The 18682-nt window shown below is 33.2% G+C and overlaps 1 protein-coding gene across 1 annotated transcript; it reads left to right on the plus strand.

Annotated features, from left to right (window-relative positions):
• Window positions 1-5622: 5622 nt before the first annotated feature.
• On the plus strand, window positions 5623-6067 carry LOC129741601 (endocuticle structural glycoprotein SgAbd-2-like). The gene is made up of 2 exons (XM_055733337.1): window positions 5623-5829; window positions 5894-6067. The coding sequence occupies exons 1-2, from the start codon at window positions 5623-5625 to the stop codon at window positions 6065-6067; spliced, it is 381 nt and encodes a 126-aa protein (XP_055589312.1).
• Window positions 6068-18682: the final 12615 nt, after the last annotated feature.

An 18682-nucleotide genomic window follows, 5' to 3' on the forward strand; every position in this document is an offset into this window, starting at 1 on the left:
ATTTTGATTTAATATTGTGAGGTTTATTCTATGATATAGAATGCATGATTAACTATGAAAGTAAACTAATACACAGCTTGAATTTGTAAACACTGAATTGTTATAAGTTGAACGAAACAAAATTCAACAGTAACTGTAATCTAGTCAAAATATTTTTTTATGTTTCAATGATTCATCATACCACCGTACAGTGTTAACAGACGGAACAATAAATATGCTGACAAGTTAACGATCCATGTGCAACTTCAAAACATCGCGTTTCCGAAAACTGACAGCATCCGATTTCGTTCGACAGCCAGCCTCATCTGAGCCCAAACCGAGAGCGCCTATCTGATTGATTTGGTCAATCACAGCATAATCATAAATAACCGGCCAATAAAAATGTTAATATCAAGGTAAGTCGCTTCATCAAACTCATCAAAGCCGATGTCACAAACCTGTGCGTGCGTGTGGCTGACAGTGACAGTGACGTGAAGACTCTCTCTTTTTTCCCCTGACTGGTCGAATTCTGTGCAACAATTGTGCTGGAGAAACCGGAATTTTAAGTTTCACTGGAAAGAACTTACATCGATGAATCGGTGAGGTACCCATAAGAGTTTGTTTTTGAGCACGGTATGAGAAAAAAATCACTGGTTGAAAGATGAGCTATAACGTAGTCGATACAAGCTTGTTTATTAATTCAACATTTGGCGCCACTTATCCAAATACAGCATAGCGTAAGCAGCTTGAACATTGATTTATTTGAAAGTTATTTAACTTTTCATTTCGATTATAAATCTTACTATACTGTTAGTTATACTTCCTGTTCAAATATCTGTTGAACACTGTGTGAATTTTCTTGACACATGATAGTTTTCTAGTTGAAAATCGATCAAGAGAGTATAAAAAAACTTAATATTCGAAAGAATATTGAATTCCATAACTCTCGTTATGTTGTTCAAAACTGTATAACAACCAACAAGGGTGACTATTGGTTTATTGATTGGATAATGCGAATTTTATGCAAAAGCTGCAGTTAACTGGGATGACGCCTTCTGGATGCTGCTGGGTGTCGCGTTATTCATTCGGCTTAGCACATCAGCGTGAAATTTGATCATTGGAAGGTGCTTCTAGATTAGTTAGAGAAAAAATAAAAATCAAAAAGTTTATGACAAGAAGATAGTTTAGAAAAGTATTGGGATTTTGCTTATTTCTGATGAGTTTCCCTATTTAGTAAAAAGCACTGACTCATGCTTTCAATTCAAGACGGATCCCTGAAAGACAAAACCTCAACTTTCTATTCAAAAATATGTTTTTCACATTCCAGAATTTATTACATTCAGGGGTAAGCTTTTTCAAAATATGGGTTTTCCGAAAACAAGAAATCAACAAGATTAGCGATTTTCCATTTTCCCTATTCAACAAACTATTCACGAAAAAATATATCAGGTGTTCCAAACAATTTTGAATTGAAGTTTTGTGTAAATAAACACGTTTTTTCGTTAATCCTTATGTCTAAATTTATCAAAAAAAATATCGAATTCATTTTTTTTTGCAATAATTGTTTAAGGTTTCTTTAAAATTCAACGCAAAACAGAAATTGAAAAGATTCAACGATTCTTAAACAATATTTAAAAATTCTAAGATTGTGCGATTGGAATAAAATATTGTAATTTGTATATTTAATACAAATAATCGAAATAACTACAAATGCTTTCGGCAACACATACACATTTCCAAAAGCTTCAGGTATCAGAAAAGGGTTAGGTTTAAAAGCGGCACGTTATCCAAACAAACGGGAAAATTGTGCCTAGCCTTTTTTGCAGATTTCATTATATCTGAGAAATCTGAAAACCTATAAAAAGGATAAGAAAATAAATTCAATGTATTAAACATGGCATGTAGCCTATCCACATGGGAATTCTTGACAAAATATGGCAGAAAGCCTATCCACATAGGGATTTTAAAGCATTAATGCTCATATGGGTAAAGTATGACATATCTAATGTTACTTTAGTTTAAATTCTTAGAATTTGATTCAATTATTACATACATGGTAGGCAGAGTACAGAAGAGTTGTAAAGCGAACGAGAGACAGTTACATATAAGTTGGAATGAATCTTAAGAATCATAAATTATATGAGTAGATTTGATTTCACAATGATCAGAGCATGCTCTGACCAGGATGCTACAGTGAGGGCTTATAAAAGATCTGATTTAAGTTGGCATTTAGCCTATCCACATAGGGATTTCATGCATTTGCACTTCTTAAAATTACATTTGAAAGGATTTTTTTCTTTATAACTTTCTTATTTAAATTCAGACATACAAATGAAATGTAGTCAGATAAAAAAAGGGCAATCACACACTAGGTGGAAGGAAAATATAGGTAGTACCTACTATCTCGGAATCATAGTTAAACGGTTTGAGCTGTTTTCAAAGGAACTTGAAAATTCCTCCATATACAAATTCGAAAAAAAAACAAACAAAAAAAATCACCAAAATGTCACCAGAGATTTCAAAATCTATACAGTTTAAAATTTGAGAAGCAGCATACAGATATGAGCGCAGAAAGCTTAGCAAAAGCATGGAAAAGATAAAAAAAACTTTCTAGAAACGACGATCGCTAATTTTAAACTTTTGTTTCCTATTTAGAATCTTTATGATTTCTTTTATCACTACCATACACAACATGATACATTTTTCAACATAATTTGCGTTTCACATAGATTCATATCAAGTTGGAATTGCAGATGGTAATTAAAAATAGTGCATGAAACGAGCTCACCAACTTTAAAGCATCCACATCGGCTGGCAAACACTCCAACCAGGTATTTTTCCCACGGTTTGATCAAGATCATATGGGGATCTAATATAACAACATTTTTACCGGAACCTGTGTTCTTCTTCCAATAAATATTATAAGCACTAACGTTTGTTTTACTCTTAAAGTATCCAATGTACCACACTTTCACATTTCGTTCAAGAACTCGATGTTCAAATTTATGAATGATTCTTGAATAAACCCATATAAAACAGCAACTGTAGATGTCCATAAAATAGTGTGCAAACATAAAGGGTCGAGCTCACCAATTTTTTAACAGCAGCGGCGCTTCAGCCGCTGACTTTTATCATATTTCCAAACCAAGTCAAATGGAGATCTGATGGAATAACTCTTCCCCAGACTATCCGTGATTTTATTTCACTCAACTTATACACCAACGATTTCACTCCCGTACCACCATCAATTTCAACGTATTCGATTGAAAGAATCTAGAAAAAATATTTTAATTTTTAAATTTAATTTCCAAAAAAAATTAAAGTTGAAAATAAAACACGTCTTGACAATTCAGCAAACGCCTTCTCTTCCGAACGAAATAAGTGCCATTCACTCAAAAAAATTGGAAATACAGCTCCCATTCCAAGAACGAGTTATTGAGAAATGAAATTGCAATTTTATGATTAACACAAAAAACATGCCTTACAAAAAGATGAATAACTTCTTTATTAGCATGTATTGGCAGCTATCTCTCGTTTCTTCAAAACATTTACACATAGTTTTTCATTTTAATAAGTAACTCCACTCGGGATTTTATCTGAAAACTATACTTTGAGATATTTTCAATTGGTGAAAATTCATGCATTTCTATGTCATACTCTTTTCGCTATAACGAAAATATGATATTTTGTAAATTTAAATTCTTCAAATTTTATGAAAACTGAAGAAAAAATTAGAAGAATTTAATTTAATTGGTTAGTTGTTTTCTTGAATAAATTGAATCTTACATAGTTATTAAATTTTTTTTTTCTTTTTTCTCATTTTTATTAAATTGTATACCCCAACTTCTCATTACAAAGTTGCTTAAAGCATCGAATTTTTCAAAATTTCATATATATTTGAGATGCACTTTCAATCTAATTTCCAAAATATATTTTTTGTCAAAATTTTAATCAAATAAATTAAAAACGAGGATTTGTCCAACCTTTTATAGGTTCTGCCCCACATTGCGACAGGAAGGGGTTGCATTGAGTCCGAAGTTTGAAAGAGATTCTGAGCCATCTTGCTCTTAAAAAGTATAAGAAATCTGGATTTTCATCTATTATTTTTTCTTAGCAATCGATAAGTGTTTTTAAATGATAACTGTATTGAAATTGGAATCCAGACAAAGATTTTACCCGTAGACCGCATCACGATTGGAGTTATCAAAAAAAAATGTTATTCTGGTTCAAAGATTGTATTTTGAACGCAAATGGTCGTCTACCACGCAATGCGTAAAATGTTCTCATTGCGTGTTAGAAAAGCATTTGAAGCCAAAATACAATGTTTTGACAGAAATAACTTTTTGTTTTAATTCCAAGCATGATGCAGCAAAGCTGTAGTGCCAAAAAATCCTCGACTTTTGATGGTATTAATATTTAAAAAAAAACTTACTGATTAAAATTGTGATAAAAATTAGGATATTTTTAATTTTTTTCGTGAAGTCTAAGATAAAATGTTCAATCAGTTACCAGCTGGCCAGGTATATACATGGATGCCGGAATACCTGTAAGTAAACAAGCCCACCTGATTGACTCGTTCTTCCAAAATAAACCTACATCAACACAAATACATTCACTCCATAACAGTTCACATGAAGCCATGGGGTCCGGGTATAGTGTACGCGTTGCATTAGAGATTCGTCGACCTTATAGTCTGAAGAATGCATGTGAACACATACTTAGGTAATACTGTGGTAAAAATTATAGATGAATACATGACTAAAAAAGTGTGCAAACATGAAAAAGAGATTTTATGATAAAGTAAGAGTTTTTCTTGAAATCAACGGTAAATTATTTTTTTTATTATATTTTTACATTAAATATCATATTAACATCTTCATTTCTTCCATAGAAAGTTTTTCGATCAAATGAATAGTTTTTAAAACACACACGTTTCAACTGCCCGGATTCTAAATGATCATAGCCTTAGTACACGTTCTGTGGGTAGGTGGTTTTAGCATTTGTAGCCATCATATCCTCGAAAGTTGTGCGCTTAGAGTTAAATAAAAAGGAATCTCTTCGAGAAAACATCAAGTTTCATTGAGATCCTGTGTGTGTTTATGTCCGTTTTTTTTTTTTCAAGTTGATAGGATTTGACCACTGTTAGGTGAATTATTCCGAAGATATCTCCGGCTGAAGCAGCAAACACTTCTTCAGTGAAATCGAAAAAAACACCCGAAAATGGTTCCGTCTAGCGCTTAGCATCTGTGTTGTCATCATCAGAACAACACCACAAACGCCATAAAGCCGAGAATGATGCGTGGTGCTCTTTATCGAGGCGCTTCGAGTTCCGCCTTGCTAGATAAAGTATCCCCAATTTCGAGCCGTGGGGAGATCTGATAGATATGATTTGATCGGGCGGGTCGCGGATTCTTCTTAGAGCTTTCGGCGTAGAACGAAATCACACACCATTTTTGACTGGCGATGACAAAATTGTCCGATATAAATAGTCTGTTCTGATCGAATGTCCGTTTAGATATAGTAAATTCAACGACCTGACGAGAAATCTATTGTGGAGTAGCTGGGTTCTGGTCGAAGAAAGTGTTTTAAACATATCAAAAATGAAACAAGTGGGTGTTATGATCTAAAATGTGGTGAAAGTGTATGATTGATTTGATTATTTTACAGATTGCTCTAGTTTTAATCATTGGATTAACCGGTGCAGTGTTTGCCGACAAAGATGCGACTGTTCTCAGGCATGACGCTGAAGTGAATGTGGATGGATCCTACCAGTTTGCGTATGAAACATCAAATGGAATTACCCACGAAGAGCAAGGGGCTTTGAAGAATGTCGGCGATGAGCAAGCTCAGGTGAAAAACTGTTACTGTTTGTTTCTGTGCAATAGTTAAAGTGATAAATGTTTTGAACTTTTAGGTTGCTCAAGGACAATTCTCGTACACGGATCCGGAAGGTAACAAAATCTCCCTCCAATATGTTGCTGATGAGAATGGATTCCAACCTCAGGGAGACCATCTGCCAACTCCTCCTCCGATTCCAGTTTTGATCGAAAAAGCCCTACGAATTTTAGCTGAAAAATCACAACAATAATTTTCTATACCAAAACTCAACACTTAGTTTAAATTTATGTGCATGTGCTCCATCTATCTCATTCAAGTAAGAAACAAATAAAAAACACAAATTATCACAATATTTTTTTTATTTCCGAGGGTTCGTTTCTTGGCCTACCGGTAAAATCTTTCATAGTGAGATTACTTTAAAATGCGTCTTACTAAAAAACTTAGCTCTTAAAATGCAATGAAAACCCGGAACACCGAAAAGCAAACACTCACAAAGAAAAAAAAAACTTTCCCCATCATTCGTGTGACCCTATAAAGATCACCGATTGAAGAGATGACTCTGAACTTGACCTTGGAAGGCGTGAGATGAACCGGTTTGCTTGGGATTCTGTTTGAGAGTTTTTGGAATACAGATAGAAACTTGATTGACACTACCGCTCTGGCTCTTCATTTTATTGCACTCGGGCGATCTTTGCGGGTGTGGATGAATCAACCCATTCAAATGAGTTCAACTTGATGGGTACTTAAATAGTAACTTATCTATGTAAAGAGTTTTGCGGTATTTCCAAGAAAGGTTTATGAGCTAAAAATATAAGTTATAGTTATCTCTACAAGATTATTCTTTCTAGTTGGCGAAAATTTTAAATGAGTTTATAGAATAGTGGACTAACGAGGATGATGGTTCATTTACTTATTAAATAACGCCTGAAGTAATCAATCTTCCAAAATATCGAAATGAAAGAACCTAACTTGCCATGTGATAGCCAGGAAATTAATCACGTGTTCAAACGTACTTAGTTTAAAATGTGATTTGAACAGATTAATTTTTTATTAATTTCTTAACCCTAATCTGCTCTTGAGTGTCAATGTGACACTATTGGAAGTTTAGAGGCTTATAACTGGTGCAGCCAAATACAAAATTCTTCAAAACCTTGAATGAATTCATGAAATCTTCAATTTTGCATCATTACTTTTTATGGACGCACCCTGAAAGCCCTGGAAAAAAACTCCCTAATTAGATCTTGAGTGTCATTTTAACACTCGTCGCTTAAAACCGCCATATCTCTCATGTTTCTCAACCGATTTATACATAGCTTGAAGTTTTGGAAAATTCGTAATGTATCTTAAATATGTTTTTCAGACAATTTTGTCATATTTGGATAAAATATCGCAGCGCTTTTTGGACACTAAGTGTAATTTTTTTTAAGCATTTCGTAGCTGATATACAGTCTTTTTCCGAAGCAAGTTTCTTCGGATTTCTTCTAAGAATTTTTATAACGGAAAACTATAGTGTTGTAGATGAATGATGCTTGATAAATATATTTGAGTTACATTGTCCAAAACTATAAATTTTGTATGAATCGGTTGGGAGCAAAGAGAGGTATATTGGTTTCAGTCAACAGTGTGGGCTTGTGATATAGCTCAGTTGGCAAGTCTGTTGTCTCCTGAGCCGATGTCCGCAAGTTCGAGCCCAAGAGCAAACATCGAACACAGTTGTACCGGATAAGTTTTTCAATAACGATCCGCCAACTGCAACGTTGATAAAGTCGCGAATGCCATAAAGATTACAACAGTGTCAAATTGACACTTCAGGAACTGTAATGGTTAAACATTGCAGGGACGGATGAGGATTAAGAGAAATTTGAAGCAAAAAGGACATTTTAATCTTATTTAATTACTATTTTTTTGCAAAATCATAGCATTTGGTCACTCTTAACTTCTGGTTACCCATAAACAGTTTTTTTTCAAAAATAAAAAAAAATAAAAGAAATCAATTCAGACCCTCAAATAAACAATTAAGGCTTAATATTGCAAAATGAATATAAAAGTTTGAAAGGATATTTATACGATCCATTTGTGGCTTAAATTATTTATGGAAATGTAAATAATCAATTTAGTTTAAAAAAATTATCAAATATCAACCGATAAGAAAACATTTAAAATAGGATTCAATTTTATGTTATGTTTTCATAGTAAGAACACTTCAAGATTTGAAAGTACTAGATGCATAAAAGAAGATTCGAAGCTCGTTCGCACTGCAAATTTTGCTGTGCAAACCACGCTTGACCAACTATTGTGTTGTGTTAAACTCAACCCTGTTCGATTCTAACACTTCAACATAGTTCATCCGTGCTTGAACAAAAGTTTGCTTGCGATGAAAATGCTTCTTAAAATTTCTACCCACTCATTTTCAACACCTGTAAATTTCTTCAAATCTTCTTCTATCCATCTATAATTTTCAAATCTTGAAATGTTTCACTATGAGAACCTCACATGCACCGATAAGGCCATAAAAATTAATTTCAAAAACAAAATTTACGGTGATTAATCTTAATTAATATGGTTTAAAATTCGTTTCCTGTAATAATTTTTCCTTAAGGTTTAAGACAAAAAACCAAGCTTTGATAAAAAGAACTAATGTTCCAGTTTGAGTTTTTTTTTATATCATTTTGATAAAACTTTGCTGAATAGTTTAATCATGATTTTTTTCACTGTTTTCGTGATCTCGATTACCAGAATGCTCAAATTATTTTCAAAATACGTTTTCAACTAAGGTTGAAGAAAATGCATGCACAATAGGGTCTGTTGAATCGCATGTTTTTGCCAATTTCAAAACGCTTGCAGTCTTAAAAATGTTCTTTTTGGTCAAAATGTACGATAGAATTTCATTTCCCAATTTCTCAGAATTTTTCTCTCCAGCATGGAACATTTCCTAGAACGCCGCAAAACCTAGATGTTTTCCGCCAGTTTTGCACACCCCTCTAGTTGAATCTTATTTACTGTTTACTTACAATTGTTTGAAAAACTCCAACTCAATTAATATTTGAACTCGTATTGTGTTATATTGAAGGTTTGGAAACTTTAATTTGATGCAAACCTTTTTTGCTTTTTGAAAATCATTTTAGTAGCCGATTTCTCACGCTGCGCATTCAATGCTGTTGTTTACTGTACATTTACATTATTTAGCACATCTCACGAATCTTATTGGACAGGGAGTGGTTTCGCAAAATCAAAAAAATCACCGTTTTTATGCAGGAAAAATTTTATTTCACGTTAATCACACTTGATGATTGATTAACAACACTTGCACTGATCTTCGTTGCCGATTCCGTCGACGACGGCGGCTCGACGGCTGGTTCGATAAGACAGCAGAAAATTGTCGCACAGTTGGGGCTTTGGGTTTTGGGGATTCAGCATCAATATTTCCTGTAAAGAACAGCAATTAGTGTGAAATTATCAAGTCAATCACAGTTATTTTTAATATTGATTTACCTTTAATCAGCAACCACGATTTGATTGAAAAAAAAACTAACATCTTTTGCCGACGCAGCACGGGACGGGAAACGAACAGGAATGAAAACAAAACAAAACTGACAAACTGACACCGGCGCTGGAATAAGCGTGCTTTGACATGTAATTTTCAAATAAATGGTTGAGCTGCTATACTCTTTTTCAAAAATTGTCAAGCGACGATGCAGAAATGTAAAATCACTTGTATTGTAAGGTTACATTTTTTTATCTGTGTAAGAACAAACTTTTTGGACCGATTTTATGTTTTGGACCACCTTGCAACTATTTTGCAATAAATATTTCACTCATAAATCAAGTTGATCATGAAAAATTTGTTCATTAAGAAAAGCATATGAGGAATAAAAAATTTGAAATAAGTTCAGATTTTTCACAGTTGGGCCGACTCAAGCCCATTTCAGAAGAACGTGACATTATTGGAATCAACTTTCAAGAGGTTTTCTGCATAGCTGTGATGAATTTAAAAACTACAAGCATGTTCTAAGAAATAAGAAACTTTTTTAAATAGCAATTTGACCCATGTAGAAAATAGGTCCTATATAATTCTGTAGAGACTTATATTGGACCACTCACCCATACCACACAGAAAGAAAAATGTAATTTTACATTGCACGTTTTCACATCATCGCCACAAATAATATGAAAAAGAGTATAGCATCTTAGTCTTTTAAAGGAACTTTACATGTCACCGCATGCGAAATCCAGCGTCAACGTCAGTTTGCTAATTCTGTTTTGTTTTCGTTCCTATTGGATTCCCAACGCAAGCGAACTTCTTGTTCAATCTGGTCGTGTGCGCTAATTTGAGACAAACAGAGGTAAGAAATATCATTAAACAACACAGATAAAAAAATGTAACCTTACAATACAAGTGATTTTACATTTCTGCATCGTCGCTTGACAATTTTTGAAAAAGAGTATAGCAGCTCAACCATTTATTTGAAAATTACATGTCAAAGCACGCTTATTCCAGCGCCGGTGTCAGTTTGTCAGTTTTGTTTTGTTTTCATTCCTGTTCGTTTCCCGTCCCGTGCTGCGTCGGCAAAAGATGTTAGTTTTTTTTTCAATCAAATCGTGGTTGCTGATTAAAGGTAAATCAATATTAAAAATAACTGTGATTGACTTGATAATTTCACACTAATTGCTGTTCTTTACAGGAAATATTGATGCTGAATCCCCAAAACCCAAAGCCCCAACTGTGCGACAATTTTCTGCTGTCTTATCGAACCAGCCGTCGAGCCGCCGTCGTCGACGGAATCGGCAACGAAGATCAGTGCAAGTGTTGTTAATCAATCATCAAGTGTGATTAACGTGAAATAAAATTTTTCCTGCATAAAAACGGTGATTTTTTTGATTTTGCGAAACCACTCCCTGTCCAATAAGATTCGTGAGATGTGCTAAATAATGTAAATGTACAGTAAACAACAGCATTGAATGCTGTCGAGAATTTACATGAAACGTGCAGTATTATCACTTGTAAAAAGCCGATTCCTTTCTACCCATGCAGTTGCATGTAAATCTACGTGGATTTTTCTAAGTGTGAATATCATATTTTCAAACTAACAACTTTTCTTGGCAGGAAATCGATGGTGTATGCTGCGATGGAGCTGAATGTGAAATCATCGCCCCAGACTTTGCTTCCGTCGTCGGGAGAATCGAGTGAAAGAAAATGTATCGATAATTATAATTATTTGATACCTACTTCAAAGTGTTCGGTTCAAGTTTTCATCTTCAAATAGTGAGTTTAAAAACGTAAAATAAATCTTTTCCTCTGTACAAATTCAATTTTTTTTTTAAATAAGTAAAATATTCCCTGACAAAAAAAGATCAAAATAATGTAAACCTACAGTAAATAACAGCATTGAATGCTCATGAAAATTTACATGAAATATGCCGAGTCTTCGCACGTAAATAGCCGATTCCCTTCTACCCATGTTGTTGCATGTAAATCTACGTGAATTTTTCTAACTGTGCAGGGTATTAAATTATTATTATTTAAATTAGCTATTTAATATTCATGAACGTAATAAAAAGTGGTACGACGGTATAAATAGAAATGTGCTAACTATTTCATTCGATTATGAAGAAAATGTTTTTTTGTTTTAAATTTATCCTCTTAAACCTAAAACCCGCCTTTAGATAGGGTTTACTATAATCGGCATACATTCAAAGCCAATCATTATTTTAACTTACTTTTTGCGCAGTACTTTTGAAACATGTTAATCTAAGCAGCTGTTTGACAAACAGTTCACAAATGTTACAGATGAGAAAAACTAAAAAACATGAGAAATCTGGAAATGAAATTATTTTTGAAAAGTATTATTATGGTAGTTTAAAAAAACCAATGATAAATATGAACCAAGTTTCATTATCTAAGTCATTTGTGGAACAATTTTATCAAAAAAAAAAAAAATATATGAGACGATCTTAAATTGCCTCAAAATCAAGTAAAAAAATGTTGAAATGTTTGGAAACTACAAACGAAAATGTACTGAAAATGTACATAGTTCGTCAGCCCTTGAAGTTATCCAATTTTTGTATTATTTTTAAATTTTTCTCAACGTTAAGGATTTTTGTAAAACGAAAGATGTTTGTAATCATGAAAGTAAAACTGTGAATTTTTCAGCAAAAAGTCTGGATTTTAGTTGCTTGAATCTATGTTGGTACGCTGCAGTACTGAAGCCAAACCGAATCCACGAAGATTTTGGAAGAAAAAAGAAAGTCAGAGAGTGAATGACCACGAAGGTTAAAATCCTCTTTAAATAAATAAAAATAGAATAGAAGAAATCAATTTATATCGCGGAACAATGATGAAGGACTTCCTGAACTTCTCATTAGTCGTCTGAAAGTGAGTTGTGTTGGGTTTCAAAATTTAATCCTGAAGTTAAGCCAACTGGCCGCAGAAAACTAACAGTATTTTACACAGCAGAACAAGTTTCGTCTAGATTGCAGAGTGTTTTCAGAATTTTCAAAACATTTGATACGAACTATGTATGTAAAAAGGAGGAGTTTTTAATTGGTTGGTACCTTCTTCTTAACACCAATTTTTGTTTTAAATCATAGTTGAACAAATAAATAACAGATGATTGTATGTAAATCTAAATACCCAAAAAAAATTGTAGGAAGAGGCTGAGGGAATGCTAAAGAAAAAGGGTTAACGAAAGAATTAACTTGAATAAAACTTGACTATGAGAGTAAACATGAAACGGTTAACTAAATTATACGCATTAACCAACTGCTGTGGAAGCTGTAGCAATATTCGAAAAAATATTTTATTCAGCTTAAGGGTGGTCCAAAATAGAAACATGGTGTTTGACCAGAGTATCTATCGAATGAACGAGTTTTTAGGTTTCAATCGTATTGCATTCCAACAAACAAGGATATGTTTCGATAGTAAAAACACGAAAATGCCTTTATCTTTGTAATGAATGGATAGAGCAGTAAAAACTTGTAACATTTTTTTTTTATTTCGAGAAATAGCATCGCCACTTCCCATTGGTCCGTAAATAAGTCTGTTACCCTATTATTATATATAGCGGGTCGGCTGCCACCTCAGATTAGGGAGCTTAGGAATCGTCTAGTGATATCCTTATTTTATGGAAAAAATCATTTTTTGCCAATTCCAGTTTGAATAAACTTTCTCGTAAAATTTTCTGGGAAGTGGAGATTTTTCATTCTCACGTTTCTGGGAAGGCAGTGCAATCATTTTCAATATGAGAAAATGCACTAAAAACTTTTCTGGCTACAACTTCGCCAAAGGCTGCGGCTGCGGTTAATCTTCATAAAAAAAATCTAGATATAATGCTCAAAAACAGGACCTGCTATGCCAGCAAACAAATTAGCATACAAACTGCTGCATTGAGAATTTTTGTATTCAATTTGAAAATATATTAAAATGAAAGAATTAGATTTGTGTTCGAAGACCATGAATACTGTCATAGTTGAAGACCATGAAGACACTTTTTCAGTTGCAAATTTTTTTTTATTGTAATCACAGTTCAATGTCATTCGTAATACCAAGTACGATACTTAATACCAAATGGATTTTGTAACTATAACATAGAAGTTCAAATCTGATTTCGGTTTGAAAAAATTCAGTAATGGAAGTGAACATAATGGTTTTTGAATTGTAGTTTTGGTGTACTGTTGTCCAATCAACAGATAAAAATAGTTTTATTATCAAATCGGTGATTGTTTGTACGGCGTTTCGTTACTGGTGCTAAACAGAGGGGCTCCATTCACAGACTGGCCCATTGATTAGGAAGAGATTTCTGTTGATAATGTTCTTCGAGGCCTTGAAAAAAGTTTGAAAATTTGCAGAACTTTTTGTGTCTAGTTTCATAATTGAAAAACAAGATTGTGTTTAGGGTTAAGATTTAAAGTAGGTGTTTTTGGTTGGAGAAATGATTCGGTGACAAACTGTGTCGCGTTTAAGTTATTTTCTGGAGAAATATGTATGTACATGTCCGGAAAGTATGAAGAGTGAAAAATGAAAGCTAATTACCGGTTTGTGTCTGTGAGGGGAGAAGAGGTTGGGGTGAAAATAAGATGATTCAATGAAATTGTTGTTGGAATGGAGCGATTGCTGCGATTGCAAACAATTTTTCAAAAGAGAAAAACTGTGATGTTTTTAAGCCAAGAAAATCATTCAGTCCCTACATTACATTTTCCTTTATTAACATTTTGTTCGAAATTAGTGATTGTAGTTAATAATTGTCTTAAAATCGATGAAAATTACTGGTGTGTTGGTGTGTTCGGGAAAACCGGGAAAATATCGATAATAAGTAAAATAAGAGTGCCACCGTCGAAGACTTTTTCCGCTGATTGCTTGGATTTCTTCAAGGCGGAAGCAGGTCGCGGAAGAAGAGGTTTTGTTCAATAAAGGAATCAAATCAGCTAAGTATTACTAAGAGCATTGATCATTTTCAATTTTATTATATAAAGCAGTAAAATAGCTAAACTCTATTATTGGGGATTCGTGGGGGGTAGGACAGGGCATCAAACGAGCGGAAAACTGATATACAATGGATTGTGGGTTCAAGCCAGCCGGAGTATCTCGGCAAATTTGGGATCTTGACTAGGTAACTCTGGTACCTTTCCAGGATTCTTCATTTGTTTCGAACAGTTTGAAGGGAGTGAGATGAAACCAACCTGTCCCAAGCCAGTTGTAACGGACCCCTTGGTTGTGCTGCAAATATTGTTGATGAGTTAAGCATGAACAATATTCGAATGTGCGATCGAGACTTCCCGTACCGACTCGGGTCGAAAGACCTATCAGCCACTACATAACATAGAAGTTCAAATCTTTTGGAACGAACTATTCACACCGCTCAGCAAATATATAATTTCCAGTCATTACAAATGTAGAACATCAAATAAGAACAGAAATTCAAATAAATGTTCAAGTAAAAGTTCAAACGAATGTTTTAACGAAGCTTTAAAGGTTTACTTTGAATTTTGTAAAGCCAAAGCTTAGTTGATTTAGAAATGGAACACTTTCTTTTCTTCTTAATGTTCCAGCGCCGGTCCTCCGGTGCATAGGGCCATGGTAAAAGACACTTTCTTTTGCTGATAGCTTATTTCTTAGTTATCGGACACACAAAATTTTAACAGCATTTGGTTGCCTCCAAATAGTACTATACGAATTTTTTTCTAATTTAAGAATTCACGCGTTTTCAAGATATTCACGATGCAAAAGAAACAGAAAAAATATAGTTGCACAGTTTTCCTTAAAAAATCAAATCGATAGCTCGCAAAACCGTTGATTATTCAAAAGAAAAAAATCTGTTCGTAAGTGGTGGAAAAATATAAAAAAATACTGTCAAAAATGTTCACAAAGTTCGGATAATATGTTGAAGTGGAGCACACAATCGGTAACTACGGTTAAAGGTCATCAAGGAAGTCAAGGCTCAGACCATAATTTTAATTTTTTTTTGTTTCTATTGTAGTCGTTTTACCATCTTTATGGCATTCGCGACTTTATCAACGTTGCAGTTGGCGGATCGTTATTGAAAAACTTATCCGGTACAACTGTGTTCGATGTTTACTCTTGGGCTCGAACTCGCGGACATCGGCTCAAGAGACAACAGACTTGCCAACTGAGCTATATCACTAGCCCAATGTTATTATTGAAAAACGATGTTTGTTTTGTAATTGAATATTGTTTTTTATCATGACCAAATAAATTTCCTTCAAATTAACACAACTGCGTTAATTTAAACCTCCATAACACCACAACTGGAGCTCATAGACGAAATCTAATACCATATTTGAATTCTGGACGTCAAATTCACCAAAAATCTTATTTTTTAAATTAAAAAACGATGAAGCAATGATCCACGGTATATCAATTAGAAGAACCTAAAAAAAATGAAAAATAAAGTATAGATTGTTGAAATGACCCGTAAATTTTACTCCGATAAGCTTAAAGCACAGACAAACTTCAAGCTTTGCCTAGGTATGATTCGTTAAAACTTAATCTCAAACAACAAATTTTGGCTAGGTATCGGGGCAATGAGACAGATAATTTCTGATGGACGACCAAACTTATGAAAAACCCTATTTCAAACAAATTTCGTCGGTAGAATCCTATAACATTTCTAGTCCTGTAAATTTTCTAGCAGATTGAAGAATTTATATGCTGGTTGTTTTGAAAAAAAAAAAAATGATTTGCAAAGACTCTGCTCCAGTGAAAAAAAACAAAGATTTTCAATACAAAAACTTCGGTTTTCACTTTTTAGAAAAGCTTAAAAAAAAGTACTCTGGTGTTAATGTTTATCAACCTACGATCTTTTTAACTAACCGATTATCCTTGAAGTTCAATTTCATGATGGTTTTGCTTTGATTTTGTCAGACTTTCCCGCCAGAGTTTTCCAGAAAAAACGTTTTTAGTGGCACAAAAATAATCAAGTTTTGTTAATTTCTGAACCGCTGAATCCACCAAATTGCCCTCAGTTTTCATCAAAAGAGAAGTATTGAGTTAAAAAGTAGCCAAAACTGAAGGAGGAGGATGCTGCCACCCAAAATAAATATATCACGGAGTATATTCAAGTGGAAAAAACTGATCAATAACATGACTGAAAAAAGTGAGCGCCGGCCGATGGGAGATACCAACAATAAAGTAGTAATATTTCTTACAAAAAATCGATAATTACTTTTTTTTTCAAATTTTTATATGAATTATCATAAAATTTACTATATTTCCTCCATGGCAAGTATTTCGATCAAACGAATGGTTTTTTAGATACACGCATTCGGAACTGTTCCGTTTCTAAATGAACTAAGCTTTCTATGATCCACTTGATGTTACTTGGCAAATCAGATAAGAAATCCAATCCCCACATTAGTATAGGTAAAAAGCATTAAAAAAAATCTTTCAATGCAGCAGATCACTGCGTCATGACTTCGAGAAACTGTATTCCTTTATCTTTGATTGCAGCTCCAGCTATGCTGGGTTGGTTTTTAGACTTTCGTAGAAAAAAATATAAACATGTTGGAGTTCAGAAAATGGGTACCGTCAAACGGGGCATCATACAATAATTGGGTTAGATTAAAGATCTTATAGTATCATGATGGTCGGGTTGTTTTTCTCTCGAACAAATCGTTGGCGACGCCAACATAATTTTTATGGTGCTGCCGCTCTGCGAGATGAGATCTAAGCTTTGCAGCTTTATTTTTAAGCATTGAGTAATAGCACATCATTGCACCAAGACATCGAATATCTCATAAGGGATTTTAGAAATTAGGCTTTTGAAACAGTTTAGCGAATTTAGGTGATAAGTAATAATAAAAGGAATTTGTAGAAAACATTTCCCTTCAACGAGTTCACTCGTATTTTTAAATCGAAATGTTTATGGAATACATGGCTAATTGACCACTTTGATGGGAAATAATAGAGAATGTTCCCCTATTGACATATATTTCTTTTAGGTGTATAAATAAATTTTCAAGGAAAGTTTTCGAATTTGCATAAAATTGTGTATGCAAGTCGTTGCAACCCTCGATTGCAGCACTTGAGCTAATTACCCAACGTGGCTTGAGATATTTGAATAAGAACGTTGTCCACGGTGTGTTCATAGAAGATGTTTAAAAGAAAAAATACAGATACTCTAATTTTTTCAGAAATGGAAAATTTAGCCTTTACTGAATCATTTTCATGCAAATTTAAAATATTTGGTCGGTGAGTCCCCATACGTTTTGTTTTTTTTTTTTTTTGAAGATTTGTAGTCCATATTTAGAAATTTTTATTTCTAAAATTATTCCAGTACAATGGAATAGTAACTTTTTTCATTGAAAATTTATTTTTTTATTTTGATTCAAGTTTTTGTCATTCTGAAACAATAAAAAATGTCAACGCCCGGAGAGATAGGTGATTTGAATTTTCTGAAATACTTATTTTCATATGAACATTTTATTTAATATTTTATTATTTGGAAGATCCTTGATATAATTGCTTTCATCCAAATGTCACATGAATTTATACTCATATGTGTATATCTTGGAGAACTAATTCTGGTTAAAAAAACATTTATGATACATAAATAAAAACAGTCCAACACCATTTGATAGGTTTCCAACAAAATTTTAAAATTTTTCCCTTTTTTTCAAAATTGTTCTTTGAAATATTTCCACAATATTTGCAGGCTCTGATGCATATGGATACGCACTTTAGAAAACAAAAATAAAATATAGGATAATACCACTCGTTTATGGCATTTTTGAATTTTGTTTACCTAAGATTAACTTCCAACAGACCCAAGCGGACCAGTTGTCAATAAAATTTAAAAAAATAAATTTAATTAAATGTTAAAGATTTTGCACTGAAATCCGTTTATCTTTCGCTACATAACATATATTTTAAGTTTCTTTTTTTCATATAGAAGATGAATAAATTTTCTATCAATCCTCAATTTGCTTAAAAATTGAAGCACTTTTGACATTTTGGAATTCAAGATCAACAAACAATGAAAAACGATATCATTTTTCAAGAAATTTTTCAATTTCATTAACGATTTTAGACCACACTTGTGCGTTTTATAATTTTTTTATGGATTTCTATGGTTTATTCAAACCAATGATTTCCATAGTTTTTACCATGATTGGTATAAAATTAGAAGTTATGACTGTTTTACTGTGATATTAATGCTTCATTAAGGTTGTATTTAATAATAAAGAAGAACTTCAGTGTACGGTAGAATAACTTAAATAAGTAAGGGATGAACAACATATGATGAATCTTACACGCTGCATGCTAGCTTGCTATTGATCATTTGCAATTCATTTTTGCCGACAATACTGTTGATTTTTTGTTAATTTAAGATTGACAAAAAAATTAAAATGT

The sequence above is a fragment of the Uranotaenia lowii genome, chromosome 2 (genome assembly GCF_029784155.1).
Source record: "Uranotaenia lowii strain MFRU-FL chromosome 2, ASM2978415v1, whole genome shotgun sequence".
In the NCBI taxonomy this organism is placed as follows: Eukaryota; Metazoa; Arthropoda; class Insecta; order Diptera; family Culicidae; genus Uranotaenia; species Uranotaenia lowii.